Below are 15,322 nucleotides of genomic sequence, written 5' to 3'. Positions count from 1 at the left end.
AAGTTTCTGTTGCATATTCAATTTTTATTTTTATTATCTTTTTTTTTAAATGACCTTTTTAAAATGTAAAACCAGTCTTACTTTGTAAGGCTGTACAAAAGAAGTCCACGGACTGGATTTGGTCATAGTTTGTCTTTTTCTATCTTAGTTGATAGGCCAGAGATTTTTGTTTAATTTGTTTACTTTACGAAGTCATAGAGTGAACTTTATTCGCAGCACCAAGTAATGACATTTTACAGCACATCTGAATATACAGAGTGTCATTAGGTCCACTTAACTAACTCTGTGGTTTTCCTTTAATTAAAGTAAGTTCCCCTCTTCAAGGGAAATCATTCCTGATTTCTTTTTTCTCTCTTTCTGAAGAAGGGGATGTATATAAAGGTTTTTCCAAAATTTATTTGTGCATTAATTGATAGGCAACTTACAACATTGTAAAACATGGCTAGTGGAATATTCAGGATATGTCTTGTACATAAAAATGTCTGGTTTTTATTTTTTAAGCTTTTGAAAAGAGAGAAGTGACTGTATAAAGGACACTTGATATGCTTCAGCAAGAAGTAGAACTGTTTTGTCTGATGATTCTAACCCTTCACTGTATTTTGCTTCTAATACTGTGATTGCTGAGGACATACAGGAGTTAATAGTATCTCAGTGATGCTTTTTTATTGTGGCAAAAATTCCAAGTCCTTATTCTTGCTCTTTACAATATTTTGAGAAAAAATTTTAGTCCCCACTTTGATCATTTATTATGTTATTAGAAATTAGATTATATCAGAAAGTCAAACTTGAACACTATATTAAGGTGTTGAAAAGCTTTTTCTATATGCTTTGTTTTGAGGTTAATTTTAAAGAAAGGCTTGCAGATTGTTGAGTAGTGGGCCTATCTTTCAAATAAATGTTAGAGCATCTTTAGGTGATTATATTGAAGTAAATTATTCTGACCTCTTTGTATAAGTTCTGGAAACTTCTTAAGAATAAACAATTTTAAAGTATTCAAGGAGTCAGAAATACTCATTTACATAGGAACAATAAGAGTGCTATTTATTTTTCTGTCCATTAGAATGTGAGCTCCTCAAGGGCAGGGTTTTTTTTCTGTTTTGTTCATTGCTGTATCCACAATACTAGAACAATGCCTGGCACATGGGAGGTGTTCAGTAAATATTTGTTGTATGAATGAATGTATCATTTTTATCTGTTAATAAATATAATTCTCTTTAAATTGTAGTGTAATAACCTAACGCTAATAATTAGAAGCCTGAAAACAGTATAAAATTCATTTCTTTGAAAATTTTCCATAAATAAAATTTGACTAAAACTGACCTTCCATTAGTTTGTTTTATTATGAGTTCTAACAAATGTTTTTAATTATGCCTTAACATGATTCCTGCCATTTTTATATTTTCTTTCTCTAGCTATTCTGTTTGAATGTGTGCATACAGTTTATTCTATTTATCCGAAATCAGAATTACTTGAGAAGGCTGCCAAGTGCATTGGAAAATTTGTTCTGTCACCTAAAATAAATCTCAAATATTTGGGTAAGATGATTGGTTATTTTGGCAGAATTTACAAAGGAAGCTTTTGAAATTTGCTGGGTATTTATTTCAAATCACTGTATAATGTAATAATCTTTGTTTCCAGGACTGAAGGCTCTTACCTATGTTATCCAACAGGATCCCAGTCTGGCTCTTCAACACCAGATGACAATAATTGAATGCTTAGACCATCCTGATCCTATTATTAAAAGAGAGGTAACTGTTATTTTGAATAGTGGATGTGTTATAATCTTTAAACTTTTTAGTGGTATTATGGAGAGAGATTCAAAGTGCTGGGCAGTGTGTGTGTGTGTGTGTGTGTGTGTGTGTGTGTTTAGGTGTTTTAATTTTTGAATGCATTTTATTCTTTTTGTTAAAGTTTAAGGAATTTTCTAAAAATTAATTGTGTCAGAGTCCACCGGAATGTTCTTAAATTATGAGTTGGAGGGTTCCTTGATAGCTTTTTGGTCAGAGCATTCTATTCCCAAGTCTTCCTGTTGGCAGAGTTTAAGATATTTTCTTTTACTATACAATTAAGATGTAATTTAAGGTGATTACTATTTTTCTATTATTTTCTTTTATAAAATGGGTTAATGTATTCCCAGGATGTTGAAAGAATTAATGAAGATATCCATAAAATGATTTGAACTTCTTGAAAAGAAGGATGCATGATTTACTTAAATTTTCAGCTTTTTCCTTTTGAAAAATTGCTTCAGTATCTACTTGGGATTCTATATAATACTTCTGTTAATTGTCATGTAGAGAAATCACTCTTTACCTTCATCTAAAATAGTACATGGAACTTAAGAGGATTGAAAGTTTTATTTCTGATTTAAAAAAATAATGAAGATTAAATACAAGAATTTAATAAAGATAAAAATGTTTTAAAAGCAGGGAATTAAAAATAAGGGAGTTTCCTGAGAGAATAAAGCATTGCATTAAACAATTGTATTTTTAAAAGATAAGACGATTTTGAATTTTAAAGGCATTTTATTTTTGAAATAAAGTATTTTTGAGAAATTGAGTTCATATATATAATTATTTTTTTTTTCATATTTTTAATTTTCTAAAAATTGTTACCTGCCTTGGATAATGAATCTTGGATGAAGTTTTCAAATAACTAATTACTATGTGTAGTCCTTGTAGAAAAAAGGAGAAGGTGTCACAGGACAGTAATAAATAAGTATATGGTCCTTTCATTTTGAGGAAAGACAAAAAAATAGTTATAGAGCATGTAATTAACTATTGAGTTGAACAGGATCTGACTTAGGTACAGTTTTCCTATTGTTTTATTTAATTACTGGCCTCTTATTTAAAGATGTAAGTCAAAGGCAAAACAGGCAATTAATAAAGTTATCAAGTCTGATCTGTGTGGTCCATTTTTTGCAGTGAGAAAACTAGTTTGATTTCTTTGGGGAAGGTGCTGGGTATCAGTGATGTCCAAAAACGGCACTGTAGTCTTCTCTCTCCTGTGCCATGGACACTTGTAACCTCTATCACTGATGATGGAAGGAACTTTAGTCTTTGGGCAGTGGAGTAACTGTTGCTTAAGACTGGGATTCCCTTTTACCTGGTCATATTACCTTTTTCTTACAGGGAGAGAGGGAAGGCAAGTAGGAGCTATCAAAGCTGAATAGAAAAGACCTCTAGCTATGCAATTCCTAACTTTATACCCCATTCAATCCTGGAAACGATCAATTTCATGGTCTTATGGTAGGAAATGAATTTGGTGCTGACAGGGAGCATGTTTGAAGCCAAAGATTGAAAACTATTACTGAAGGAGACCTATGCATAGGTTGTCTTTAAATAGAGTTAAGAATTAATTAAAATAGTTTTTTTTTTTTTTTAAATCCGTCAAAGTATGTTGTCCTTTGTACTTGTAGTAATGACTGTAAGGATAGAAAAATGAGAAAGAGCCCTAAAAATATTTTGAATGCATTTGACAAATAGAGTGTGTCAGAATTCTCTTGCAGCTAGTATTGTTGATCCTAAAATACCAGTAAATGATGCTTTCTCAGTATTCCCCTTGGTTTCATATTGATTTCTGGGAGCTATGATATTTTTAGAACCTTAATCTGAAGCCTAAGAAAGCCAGCTAAATGGGAGCTTACTCTGGTACTGGTCAGCCTTTTTCTTACTTGAGGTCACAAGAGGTATACTCCTCAGCATTGAGAAACTAGCTATATAAAACATTACTTTCTTAGTACCTGAGATTTTGAATGTAGGCACTGCAAGACTTTGAAGTGCTTGAGCCACCAACATTTGTCCATCCATTAGAGAGGCCTGTATTAGTCAGGGTTCTGCAGAGAAATAAAACCAATGGAATATATAGATATAGATATAGATAGATGTAGATAGTAAGAGATTGATGGTAGAAGTTGGCTCATGTGACCCTGGGATTTGGCAAGTCTGAATTCTGTAGGGCAGGCCTCAAGTAGGGAAGTTCATGGTGTTGATGAATTCCCCAGAAGTATCTGGCTAGTTGAAGTGGAGATAGATGTTCTTTCTGACAGCTGAATTGTCAGTTCTCTCTTTAAGGCCTTCAGCTGATTGTATAAGACTTCTTTCACTGCTGAAGGCAGTCTCCTTTGTTGATTGTAGGTGTCATTGGCCATAGATGCAGTCAACTGGCTAATGATTTAAATCTATGAAATACCTCTTTAGGAACAATCAGGCCAGTGCTTGCTTGACCAAACAAATAGACCTCATAACCTATCCAGGCTGATATGTAAAATTAACCATCACAAGACCATTTGCCCTTAACTTCCGAATCCACTGAAGTGCTATTTTCTTTTGTTCAAGGAACATGGGAAATACAGTTTGCAAGACTGGATTATATATATATGTGTATATATATATATATATATATATATATATATATATATATATATATACATGCATGAACATACACAGGTATAAGTAATACAGGTTTCAAAAGGTGGTATAGTTTTAGAAAATATAAACCTTATAATTTTAGGTCTTTATTATCTGTGTCAGGGCTTTTATGTTTTGGAATTGATCATAATTCATTTTTTTGACTATTTTACCCTTCTTAAATTTTATCTTAGTTAATATTAAAATTTGTATTTCTTGAGTGCCTATTAATTGCCCAGTAGATATACATAAAAGTAGAATAAACTGTTATAAACCTGTATGTTGCTATATTTATTGGTGTTATTATGTGTAGTTTTATAATACTCTTTTATTTCTCTTAAATAGACTCTGGAACTTCTTTACAGAATTACTAATGCACAGAATATAACTGTTATTGTCCATAAAATGCTTGAATATTTACATCAGAGCAAAGAAGAATATATCATTGTCAATTTGGTTGGCAAAATAGCTGAGCTGGCTGAGAAATATCCTTTGTTGGGACCATGAGTCATAAAATAACTAATTAAACAACAACTTGAAAAAGATAGGAGAGACATGGTCACTTGCATCTTGAGTTCAGAGACCAAGCAATAACTTCTGTTACTGATTTTCAAGCTTCTCTTATCAAAACAGAAATTTATATAGACTTCTTAGGGGATGGCTTTTTCCTGGTTCTTGTCATTAGGTTGGTCAGTATTATGATCGGGAAGATAAAGGAACCGCTGCCTGATTCCTCTCTCAGTCCCTCCTGTTCTTTTACTTTTCTTTTTTTACTGTTTCTTTTCTTAGTAATAAGTTATTTTTTTATGCTGAAAATTGTTGCAGTAAAGCAGTTGGAATCCATTCACATGTTACTTGCTGTCACATTTTTGTTTTTTTAAACTCAGAAGGACTTTACTAGGTCACAAGGACATTCCATTCTTTTAAAAATATCTGTCATTTAAATCTTAGAAATGATGAATAATATTAGTCAAATTATCTTGGAAATTTTCTTAAGTATACTTTTGTCCTTGCCAGTGTTATAACTCTGGCCAGTAGAATCATAGAATTTTAAATTGAAAAGGAACAGATGAGATAGAAAAGAGGTGAAATAGCTTGTTCAGGTAGACACACCATATTTACCCTCTCTGAAGTATGTATAATTTTCCATTATTTATTTATCCCTAGTTAGCTGGTTCATTTCTTTTAGCTATCTCACAGCATAGTATATACCAGGCATGGTGCTAGGTAAGGTGACCTGAGCTCAGTTTATTCAATTCAATTAAATAAGCTTTTACTGAGCAACTGTTATTTAAAACTGAGGTATAGAACAATTACTGTCAGAAGTTAAATGTGAAAATGCTCGCTAGAATGAATTGGGTTATTTTTTAAAAGATTGCAGGAGAAAGGGTAATTTCAATAAGTGGTGTTTGCAAGTGTACTTGTTCTTAACACTATGGGCACATATGCTCCTGATAACGCATGGTTTATTCAGACAATGAATGCTGTGTTTTCAGTGGGAGGAGATCTAATACATCCTGATATTCCCAATAACTTTCTGAGACTGCTAGCAGAAGGTTGGTAAACTGTTGCGTTCTGTAAAAATTTTTAAATTAAATGTTTCTATTACAAAGTTCTTAGAGAATATAGAGGAAATTAAAATGGTATGTCATTTTCTTTGTAGGTTTTGATGATGAAACAGAAGATCAACAACTGAGACTTTATGCAGTTCAGTCTTATCTCTCTTTACTAGATGTGGAAAATGTGTTCTATCCACAGAAATTTATTCAAGTTATGAGTTGGGTGAGCAGAGTTTAAATCATAAATTTTTATAACACTGTTTTACATATGTACAACTTAAACTTTCCTGTCTCAACCACTCCCAAGCATACTATTCAGTGGGATTAATCACATTCATAATGTTGCATTATCCTCATCACCACCTATGACCAACATTTCCCCATCTCCACAGACACCACACACCCATTATGCATTAACTGCCCATTTTCCCTTCTCCTTGCTCCTGGTAACCTGTACTCTACTTTCTGTCTCTATGAATCTGCATATCTAGCTATTTCATGTAAGTGGAATCATACAATAGCTGTCTCTTTGTGTTTGACTTATTTCACTCAGCCAGATGTCTTCAGGGTTCATTTATGAAGTGGCATGTATCAGAACTTCATTCCTTTTAAAGGCTGAATAATATTCCATTTTATGTGTATACCACATTTTCTTTATATATTCATCTGCTGATGGACATTTCGGTTGTTTTACCTTTTGGCTGTTGTGAATAATGCTTTTATGAATATTAGTGTACAAATACCTGTTTGAGTCTCTGCTTTCAGTTCTTTTCGGTATATACCTAGGAGTGCAATTGCTGGGTCATATGGTAGTTCTATGTTTAACTCTTTGGGAAACTACCAGAGTTTTTCAGAGCAGTTGCACCATTTTACAGTCCCACCAACAATGTGCTAAGGTTCCTATTTCTCTGCATCCTCACCAGCACTTGTTATTTTCCATTTTTGTAGTAATAACCTTTCTAGTGCATGTCAGATAGTATTGCATTGTGGTTTTGATTTCCATTTCTTTAATGGCTAATGATGTTGAGCATATTTGCATGTGCTTATTTGCCAATTGTATATCTTCTTTGGAATAATGTCTATTCAAGTCCTTTTTCCATTTTTTAATTGGTTGGTTGTCTCTTTGTTGTTGAGTTGTAGGCGCTCTTTATATAGTCTGTATATTAAACCTTTATCAGATATATGGTTTCCAAATATTTTCTCCCATTCTTTGGTTGTTTTACTTTCTTCACAATGTTCTTGAGATGCACAAAGGTTTTGAATTTTGCTGAAGTCCAGTTTATCCTTTGTTGCTGGTGCTTTTGATGTAAAGTCTAAGACTATTGCCTATTACAAAGCCCTGAAGATACTTCCCTATATTTTCTTCCAAGAGTTTTATAGTTTTGGCTCTTTTATTTAGGTCATTAATCCACTTTGTATATAGTTTGTGGTAGAGTTCCATTTTCATTACTTTGCCTGAGGATATCCAATTTTCTTACCATTTGTTGGAGAGTCTTTTCTTTCCCCATTGAGTGGACTCTAAGAGTTTTATAGTTTTCTCTTATATTTAGGTCATTAATCCACTTTTGTGTATGGTTTGAGGTAGAGGTCCACTTTCATTACTTTGCCTGCAAATATCCAGTTTTCTTAGCACTGTTTGTTGGAGAGACTGTTATTTCCCCATTAGGTGGACTTGGTTCCTTTGTCAGAAATCAATTGGCCAAAGATGTATGGGTTTATTTCTGCACTCTCAATTCTATTCCATTGGTCTATAAGCCTAATCTTGTGCCAATACCACCCTGTTTTGATTATTGTAGCTTTTTAAAAAAATACTTTATTTTTTACAGCAGTTGTAGATTTTATAGAAAAATTAACAGAAAGGACAGAGGTCCCATATACCCCCTCTCTATTGCATTATCGTGTTTTGTTTTGTTTTGTTTTTTTTAACTTTTGCTGCTATATATTTTAACTTTTGCTACTATATGCTAAATATCATTTTTGGTATGTTTATTTATATTAGTGATGTCATAATACAATGTTTCTATTAACTGTAGTCCCTAGTTTGCATTGATTGTATTTTTTTCCCCAATACCACCCCATTTTTAACACCCTGGCTGGCTGACATTCATTTGTTCTCCCGCATGTAAAAATGTATTTGTACCTTTTATCACAATTGTTGAGCACTCTAGGTTTCACTGAGTTATACAGTTCCAGTCTTTATCTTTCCTCTTTCCTTCTGGTGTCCCACATGCTCCTAACCTTCCTCTTTCGACCATACTCACAGTCATCTTTTTTCTGTGTGTATTTACACAGAAACTAATGACCCAAAATTGTGTTCCAAATCTCTCACTCCTGTCTTTTCCTTTCTGTCTGTAGTCCTCCCTTTAGTATCTCCTGTGGAGAAGGAATCTTGTTCACAAACTCTGTCATTGTCTGTTTGTCTGACAATATTTTAAGCTCTCCCTCGTATTTGAAGGACAGTTTTGCTGGATATAGGATTCTTGGTCAGTGGCTTAAGTATATCATACCACTTCCTTCTTGCCTCCATGGTTTCTGTTGAGAAGTTCGCACATAGTCTTATCAAACTTCCTTTGTATGTGATGGATCGCTTTTCTCTTGCTGTTTGCAGGTTCTCTCTTTGTCTTTGACATTTGATAATCTGATTATTAAGTGTCTTAGCATAGGTTTATTCAGATCTATTCTGTTTGAGGTATGCTGTGCTTCTTGGATCCGTAATTTTATGTCTTTCATAAGAGATGGGAAATTTTTATTGATTATTTCCTCTATTATTGCTTCTGCCCCTTTTCCCTTCTCCTTCTGGGACCCCCTGAAATGCATATTCATGCACTTCATGTTGTCATTCAGTTCCCTGAGATTTGCTCGTATTTTTCCGTTCTTTTCCCTATCTGTTCTTTTGTGTGTAGGATTTCAGGTGTCATGTTCTCCAGTTCCTGAGTGTTTTCTTCTGCCTCTTGAGATCTCCTGTTGTATGTCTCCATTGTGTTTTTCATCTCTTGTAAGATATGCTGTTCATTTCCATAGATTCTTCCAGTTGTTTTTTCCAAACTTTCAGTTTCTACCTTATGTTCTCCCAGTGTTTTCTTTATATCCTTCATCTCTTTTGCCATATCTTCCCTGAACTCGTTGATTTGGTTTTTTATTTGATTTCGCATATTTCTTTGAAAATCTTTGTTTCATTAAAGTGAAACAATATCTCAACTGTATGTTGATTGAGGTGTTAAGTTTGTTCCTTTTACTGGGCCATATCTTCGTTTTCCCTAACGTAGTTTGTGGTTTTCTGTTGTCTAGGCATCTGGTTTCCTTGGTTACCCCAGTCAGATTTTCCTAGACCAAATGGATTCAGATCTCAGAATGGGGTTATACTCAGTTTCAAGTCTCCCTGAGGGTGTGTCTTAGAGATCGAAAGACTTTCCTGTGAAGTCTCTAGCCTCTGTGCTTTTCCTAACCTGCCCAGCAGGTGGCACCTGTCAGCCTGTTGCTCCCAACTGGTGTAAGGAGGTGTGGCCCCTTTAGTTTCTGTTTCAGCTGTTTTCCCTAGGCTCTGGGGTCTGAGTTCTGAAGTGAAGGCCTGCAGTAGAGCTGGGCCCCACCTCCTTCCTTTTAGGGAAAATACACCCCCTAGAGAGTTATCTTCTGCATTTGAATTGCTCCTTTGTCCCTCTATTTTTTCCACCCCTGTGTGGGTCAGAGTGCTGAGAACTGAAATGGCTGAAGCTCTCTCCACTGAGCCACTCAGGAGAGAGAAAAAGGGAAAGAAAGCCTCCTTTCAGAAGCAGTCCATGACCCCCCAGTTTCACCTGTCAGCCAGAGATAGCGCCTGGTCTTCTGGGCTCCCTTTCCCAGGACACAGGAATTTTCTGGCTCTTTAAGGTCATTCATCACTAAAAGCCTCTGCTTGTTAGGGGTTTGTCTGTGTTTGTAGCTTGTATTCATCAGTCCACATTTGTTAATTAAAACCCCAGTTGTTGCTGGGCTGAGCTATATCTGCTTGCTCCAGGACTGCTGGTTTCTCCCACAGCGAGGTTTTGCAGCTCAGCCTGCTATCGGGGGAAGGGGTTCCTGGCATGTTTCCACAGTTTTTACTTACAGATTTTATGCTGCGATCTTAGCCATTCCACCCAACCAGGTTTGTGTACGATCTGTGGACAGTCACGATTGTCCCCCAGCAGTTGTTCCAGATTATTTACTAGTTGTTCCTGGTTGTTTATTAGTTGTTCCAGGGGACTAACTAAATTCCCCTCCTCTCTATACCACTATCTTGCCCAGAGTCCAGCCATTGGTTTTTTAACTGGGATATAGGTTATCTGCTCCCTCTGAATCCACCTTTTCATCTTTTATTACCCCACTCTAAAAATTATCCTGCTATTTAAGGGCTGAACTTATTTAGCCATACTTCTTCTGTCTCCTTTCCTCCTTCATATTGCTAACTATGAATTCTTTCGTTGCCTTCTCCCCATCTCCCTTTTTTTTCTTGCTTATGTCAGTATTCCACAAGAAATATGAAAATTTCTGTAAATACTATTCCAGAAAGATCTTACACTTAATGAAGTATCCGTCTATTAATTGTTCTTAGATTCTATACCATCTGAATAAGTTAAATGTAAGAAAAAGGATATGTAACAGATCATTGTTCTTCAGTGTCTGTTCTGTGAACTATCTACATCAGAATTACCTTCTGCTTGTTCAAAATGTATACCTAGATCCCCACCCTGATTTACTAAATAGAATCCCTGAGGGTAAAGCCCAGAAACTTTTATGAAATACGTCATATGACTCTTAGGCATACTAGTATGTGAGAATCACTTGTTTAAATATTTTTTGGAAGATAATAACAGACCAACTCTGGAAAATTAAAAGAAAACTAACTTATAAAAGTATGCTGCTTTATACGTTGTTAAGACAAAGATATGAAAACTTCTCATATTGAGTTTTCGACTTGTGGTATAATTTTGAACTTAAAATGTACAATTGTTTCTTTATCTAAAAATTCCCTTATTGTGAGGGGATATTTTATCTAGATTAAATTTGTTCCAGGAGTAGGAACTTTATTTATATTTCCTAGTGTAGTTTGCTGCATAATTTCACACTTGTATGTAAACGTCTCTTGGTTTTATTCATAGGTGTTGGGAGAGTATTCCTACCTCTTAGATAAGGACATGCCAGAGGTGGTTATAAACAAACTCTACAAGTTACTTAAGAATAACTCCATTTCTTCAGAAACGAAAGCCTGGTTAATTGCTGCTCTGACCAAGTTGACACCCCAAGCACACTCTTCTAACATGGTTGAGAAATTAATCCAGGAATTTACTATATCTTTGGATACTTGTATGAGACAGCATGCCTTTGAATTAAAACATTTACATGAGAATGTGGAACTTATGAAGAGCTTGCTTCCAGTTGATAAGAGTTGTGAAGACATGGTGGTAAGACATCTGTGTTTCATCTTTTAAAACTTGCATTGTCTTTAATGTAGAGTAATTCTTGCATTTGTGATATAGCAGGAATACATAAAAGTATAGTTTCTATACCACTTAAGATGAAGGTTGGAGTTTTTCTCATGTTAATCTGATAGACAGTTTAAGAGCTTCCATTCAGAACTGATCCTAAATAGTAAGACATAGAAGATTAACTCTTCTGGAGAACTGCTGTGATGGGATTTATATTCTCTGGCAATCCCTTTTAATATACAATAATTCAGGAATTTATTTTATGTATTCTGAACTTCAATAATATAAATAAATTTACCTCTTACTTTGTCTACTGTGAGAAAAAATGGTCCTCCATTTTATTTTATTCATTTAGTATCTTTACCACTTTATAACCTGATCACACACTTTGCCTCCTCCCATCTGCTTTCAGCCACTAGCCTTTTTAACCCAAAATCCTTGAATACTCCTCTCCTTCTTAATTCATACCTTGCTCTCCCTCAGATTTGTGTTATCAGAAGACTTCAAAGAAAAGCCAGATTTTTCAAACTGCTGTGTGTTAATCACAAAGATAGGAAATATAAATTGCTATTTATTAGATGTCACATAGCTGAGAAAGAGGAGAGGATGGGCAGTATGCCCACTAATTCTGAGTCCAATTTTCATGGTTTGCATTCATTTTGAATGTTTGTTCGTTCATTCTTTTAGTAGCTTCTTAAGGGCAGAGACCTTGCCTTAGCATATGTAGGCATTCCAGAGATGTTCCTGAGTGAATGAATATGCTATATACAGTATTAAACTAGGGATTAACTACACTCTCCCTTGTCCCTAATAATAGATAACAAGGACACAACACCATCTATAATAGATAACAAGGACATAGCCCCATCTTGTTGAAACTAAACCTTTCCAAAGTATGAAATACCACTTAAATGATGTGGTATTTAAATGAGAATTACCTTCTGTTCTAAATTATCTGAGCGGTTTGCTTATACTTGACTGAATCAGAAGCAAATCTGTGGTTTCTGATGTTATGACTACTATATCCTCTTGTGTTTGTCTCATTTTTCTTTCTCTTCTCAGTGTTTCTTTTCTCCTTTTCCCCTCACTCAAGTTTCTTCATCCCTTATTTCTTTTCACTTAATTATTTTCTTGTACTTTTCTGTTTCTGCTGAAATTAAGTAATTTTCCATAGATTTTTGAAAAAGTATTTTCAGGTAGAAGGTTATATCAAAGATGCTGTGTTAGGCTGAGTGATGTTTCCCCAAAGGTGTTCACATACTAATTCCTGGACCTGTGATGATGTTACCTTAAGTGGTAAAATGGACTTTGTAGATATAATTAAGTTAAAGATGTTGTGATAGGGAGGTTATCCTGGAATATCCAGATGGGCCCAATGTAATCACAAGTGTTCTTATAAAAGGGAGAGAGGAGGTCAGAGAGGAAAAGGCAAAGTGATGACAGAAGCAGAGATTGGAGTGACCTGGCCTCAAGCCAAGGGATACTGGCAGCCTTTAGAAACTGGAAGAAAGAGGGAACAAATTCTCCCCTGGAGCCTCCAGAAGGATCGAGTCTTGCCAACTCCTTGATTTTAGCTCCCAGCAACAGAAAACTAATAGTTTTCTCATAGTGTTTGTGTCTGTCTCTAATAGTAGGCATCGAGTCTCCTGAGGATAGGAACTGTGTCTTCCTATGTCTCAACCATAACACCTACATGATACCTTAAAATATTGGGTACCCAAAAATGTGTTCTACAATGCAGTGATATTAATAGTAACTGAAAATGACATGTTGTTTTTCTTAGCTAGGTGATTTGATTATAGATGTTGATTGTAGAGAGTTGAGTAGCACTTTTAGAATTGAAGCTTCTGATTTTCACCTAAATTTTTTTTAATTTTAGTATATGGTGGCTAAAATTATTTATATGAATATAAAAATATCCTAATTTTTTCTTCATTTTAATATAGGTAGATGCTTCCTTATCTTTTCTGGATAGTTTTGTGGCTGAAGGACTCAGTCAGGGGGCAGCACCTTACAAACCACACCACCAGCGCCAGGAGGAAAAGCTTTCTCAGGACAAGGGTAATTTTTTTGTGGGTGCAGGGTAGATTGTAGTGAAGTAATTTATCGTGCAATTGTTATTATAGTTATGTAAGTAAAAAAACAGACATTTACTTTTTATTGTCTCTCTTTAAATCTGCGTATGATCTGTTTACCCTGTCTAGATCTTCAGATACCCAGAAAAAATAGGTTAGCCTAGAGGCATTCCAAAGTCATGGGTCTGGATAGGCTCAGTAAACATAAATGCCTAAGATAGAATGACAACCATTGTGTAATTTTCATGTTTGTCACTGTTCTAGAGGGCTGACAGATGTTAGAGCATATTTGCAGAAAAATTTCAGGAAAAACCTTGGTCATTATGGACTGATGAGTTTTATTTTCATTCTGAGCATTCTACTATTGCTTAATTGTATTATTATGCCTCCTCCAACAAAATATCTGATCAGTGAAGTTAGGACAAGCTGAAAAAAAGGGAAGAGTAACTTATATTTAGGCAATGTAGCCTGTTAGGGAAAGACTTGATTCTGGTACAGGGAAAATCATTGTGATATTTGGCTGGTGGGTGGCAAGTATCCATATGAGTAAAGGTGAATATAATCTACTGAGGAGTTCGGAATATATTTCGATACAGTTCAGTGCCGAAAAACCTTTTTTCTTTATTCATTATTTAATGATTTTATTGAATATTTACTATTTTCCAGGCTCTGTGCTAGGCATATTCAGTTATGAGTACACCTAAAAGGTTGATGCTATAATAAGACCAAAGAGTTATAAATGCTAATGTTATATGTGCTTGAATTTATCTTTTTACGGAAGTATTTGCTCTTTTGAGGCTTTTGATATATTATTTAGCACAGTGATACTTAATCCCCTAGAAGATTTAATTCTTTTCAAAGGGTAATCCATTTCCTTCCCATTAACTTCTTATATATTGATAGTATATGGTAGGGGAAAAAAGTGAAGTTCTGAATTACAGTTGCCCATCCCGTAACCATACTATATAAAGACCTTATGACATCCAGGGTATAGAGTGAAAATCTTCTGGAGTTCTATAGTGGGAGAAGTGATCCAATTGCTGTATTTCCTGATTTCGAACATCGGGGCCAGTCAGTTTCCGCTACTGCACGTCAAGAGTGAGTAGACTAGGGAAGGTAGGGGGAGAGCCTAATTCTTGGCACTGCCTGTTTTCTTTCTTAAGTCAAGTAGATGGCCCTGGAATTTCCCACGCTGATGCATTTCCTTACCAAGTACATTTTGTTCCATAGAACCATAATTATAATTAGGGTTAAGCTCTCAAATTAGGGTCTTTCCCTCTCCTTCTAAATCTATTTTTCTAAAATTCTTTAAAGTAAAATTGAGATTTAATGGGATTAGAGTGTTTATGTTATATCATGGAAAGGGAAATTGGCTATGAGACAGGATATAGAAAGTGTTTAATAAATTCTTGTGGAATAAATTGTGAAATGATATAACTTGGAAAAGGTATTGTCTATAAGACAAAATAAGAGTAGGGGGAAACTTGTCATTTTCTACCTAAAAAAGGTATTAATTCTGAAATCCTTCTGGTATCAATCAGTTCTTACTTGAGATTTTTATAAATCATTTGCAGAGAGTAGTGGTTAAATATGTCAGTTTTATAAATGCTGCTTAGCTCTCTTGTGTAGAAAAATGCCAACTTTATAAGGTTAAACGTCAGGAAAATATAGAAAGATATTAAGAATTGGGAGAATAGATGAGGTAGAGGGGAGCAAACTTTATTACATGTTCCCACTTGTTTTAGTTTCCCAGCTGCTAGAATAAAACTATACAATGAATTGTTTTAAACAACAGGATTTATTGGCTTATGGTTTCAGAGCTAGCTTCCAGGCTA

At 34.7% G+C, this 15,322-nt stretch overlaps 1 protein-coding gene across 4 annotated transcripts in view; it reads left to right on the top strand.

Moving 5' to 3' along the window:
• The window catches only part of AP4E1 (adaptor related protein complex 4 subunit epsilon 1), a 106,902-nt gene that overhangs the window by 60,830 nt on the left and 30,750 nt on the right, over positions 1–15,322 (top strand). For all 4 annotated transcript variants that reach the window (XM_037833984.1, XM_037833981.1, XM_037833982.1 and 1 more), the window contains 7 exons: positions 1,413–1,535; positions 1,639–1,748; positions 4,752–4,891; positions 5,850–5,962; positions 6,070–6,188; positions 11,086–11,388; positions 13,359–13,473. In XM_037833984.1, the coding sequence (XP_037689912.1) occupies positions 1,413–1,535; positions 1,639–1,748; positions 4,752–4,891; positions 5,850–5,962; positions 6,070–6,188; positions 11,086–11,388; positions 13,359–13,473 (1,023 nt within the window). The remainder of the gene's footprint in view (positions 1–1,412; positions 1,536–1,638; positions 1,749–4,751; positions 4,892–5,849; positions 5,963–6,069; positions 6,189–11,085; positions 11,389–13,358; positions 13,474–15,322) is intronic.

This window comes from Choloepus didactylus, chromosome 4 (assembly GCF_015220235.1).
Source record: "Choloepus didactylus isolate mChoDid1 chromosome 4, mChoDid1.pri, whole genome shotgun sequence".
NCBI lineage: Eukaryota > Metazoa > Chordata > Mammalia > Pilosa > Megalonychidae > Choloepus > Choloepus didactylus.
Note: the sequence above shows the minus strand (reverse complement) of the source record. Positions and strands in the feature narration are given on the sequence as shown.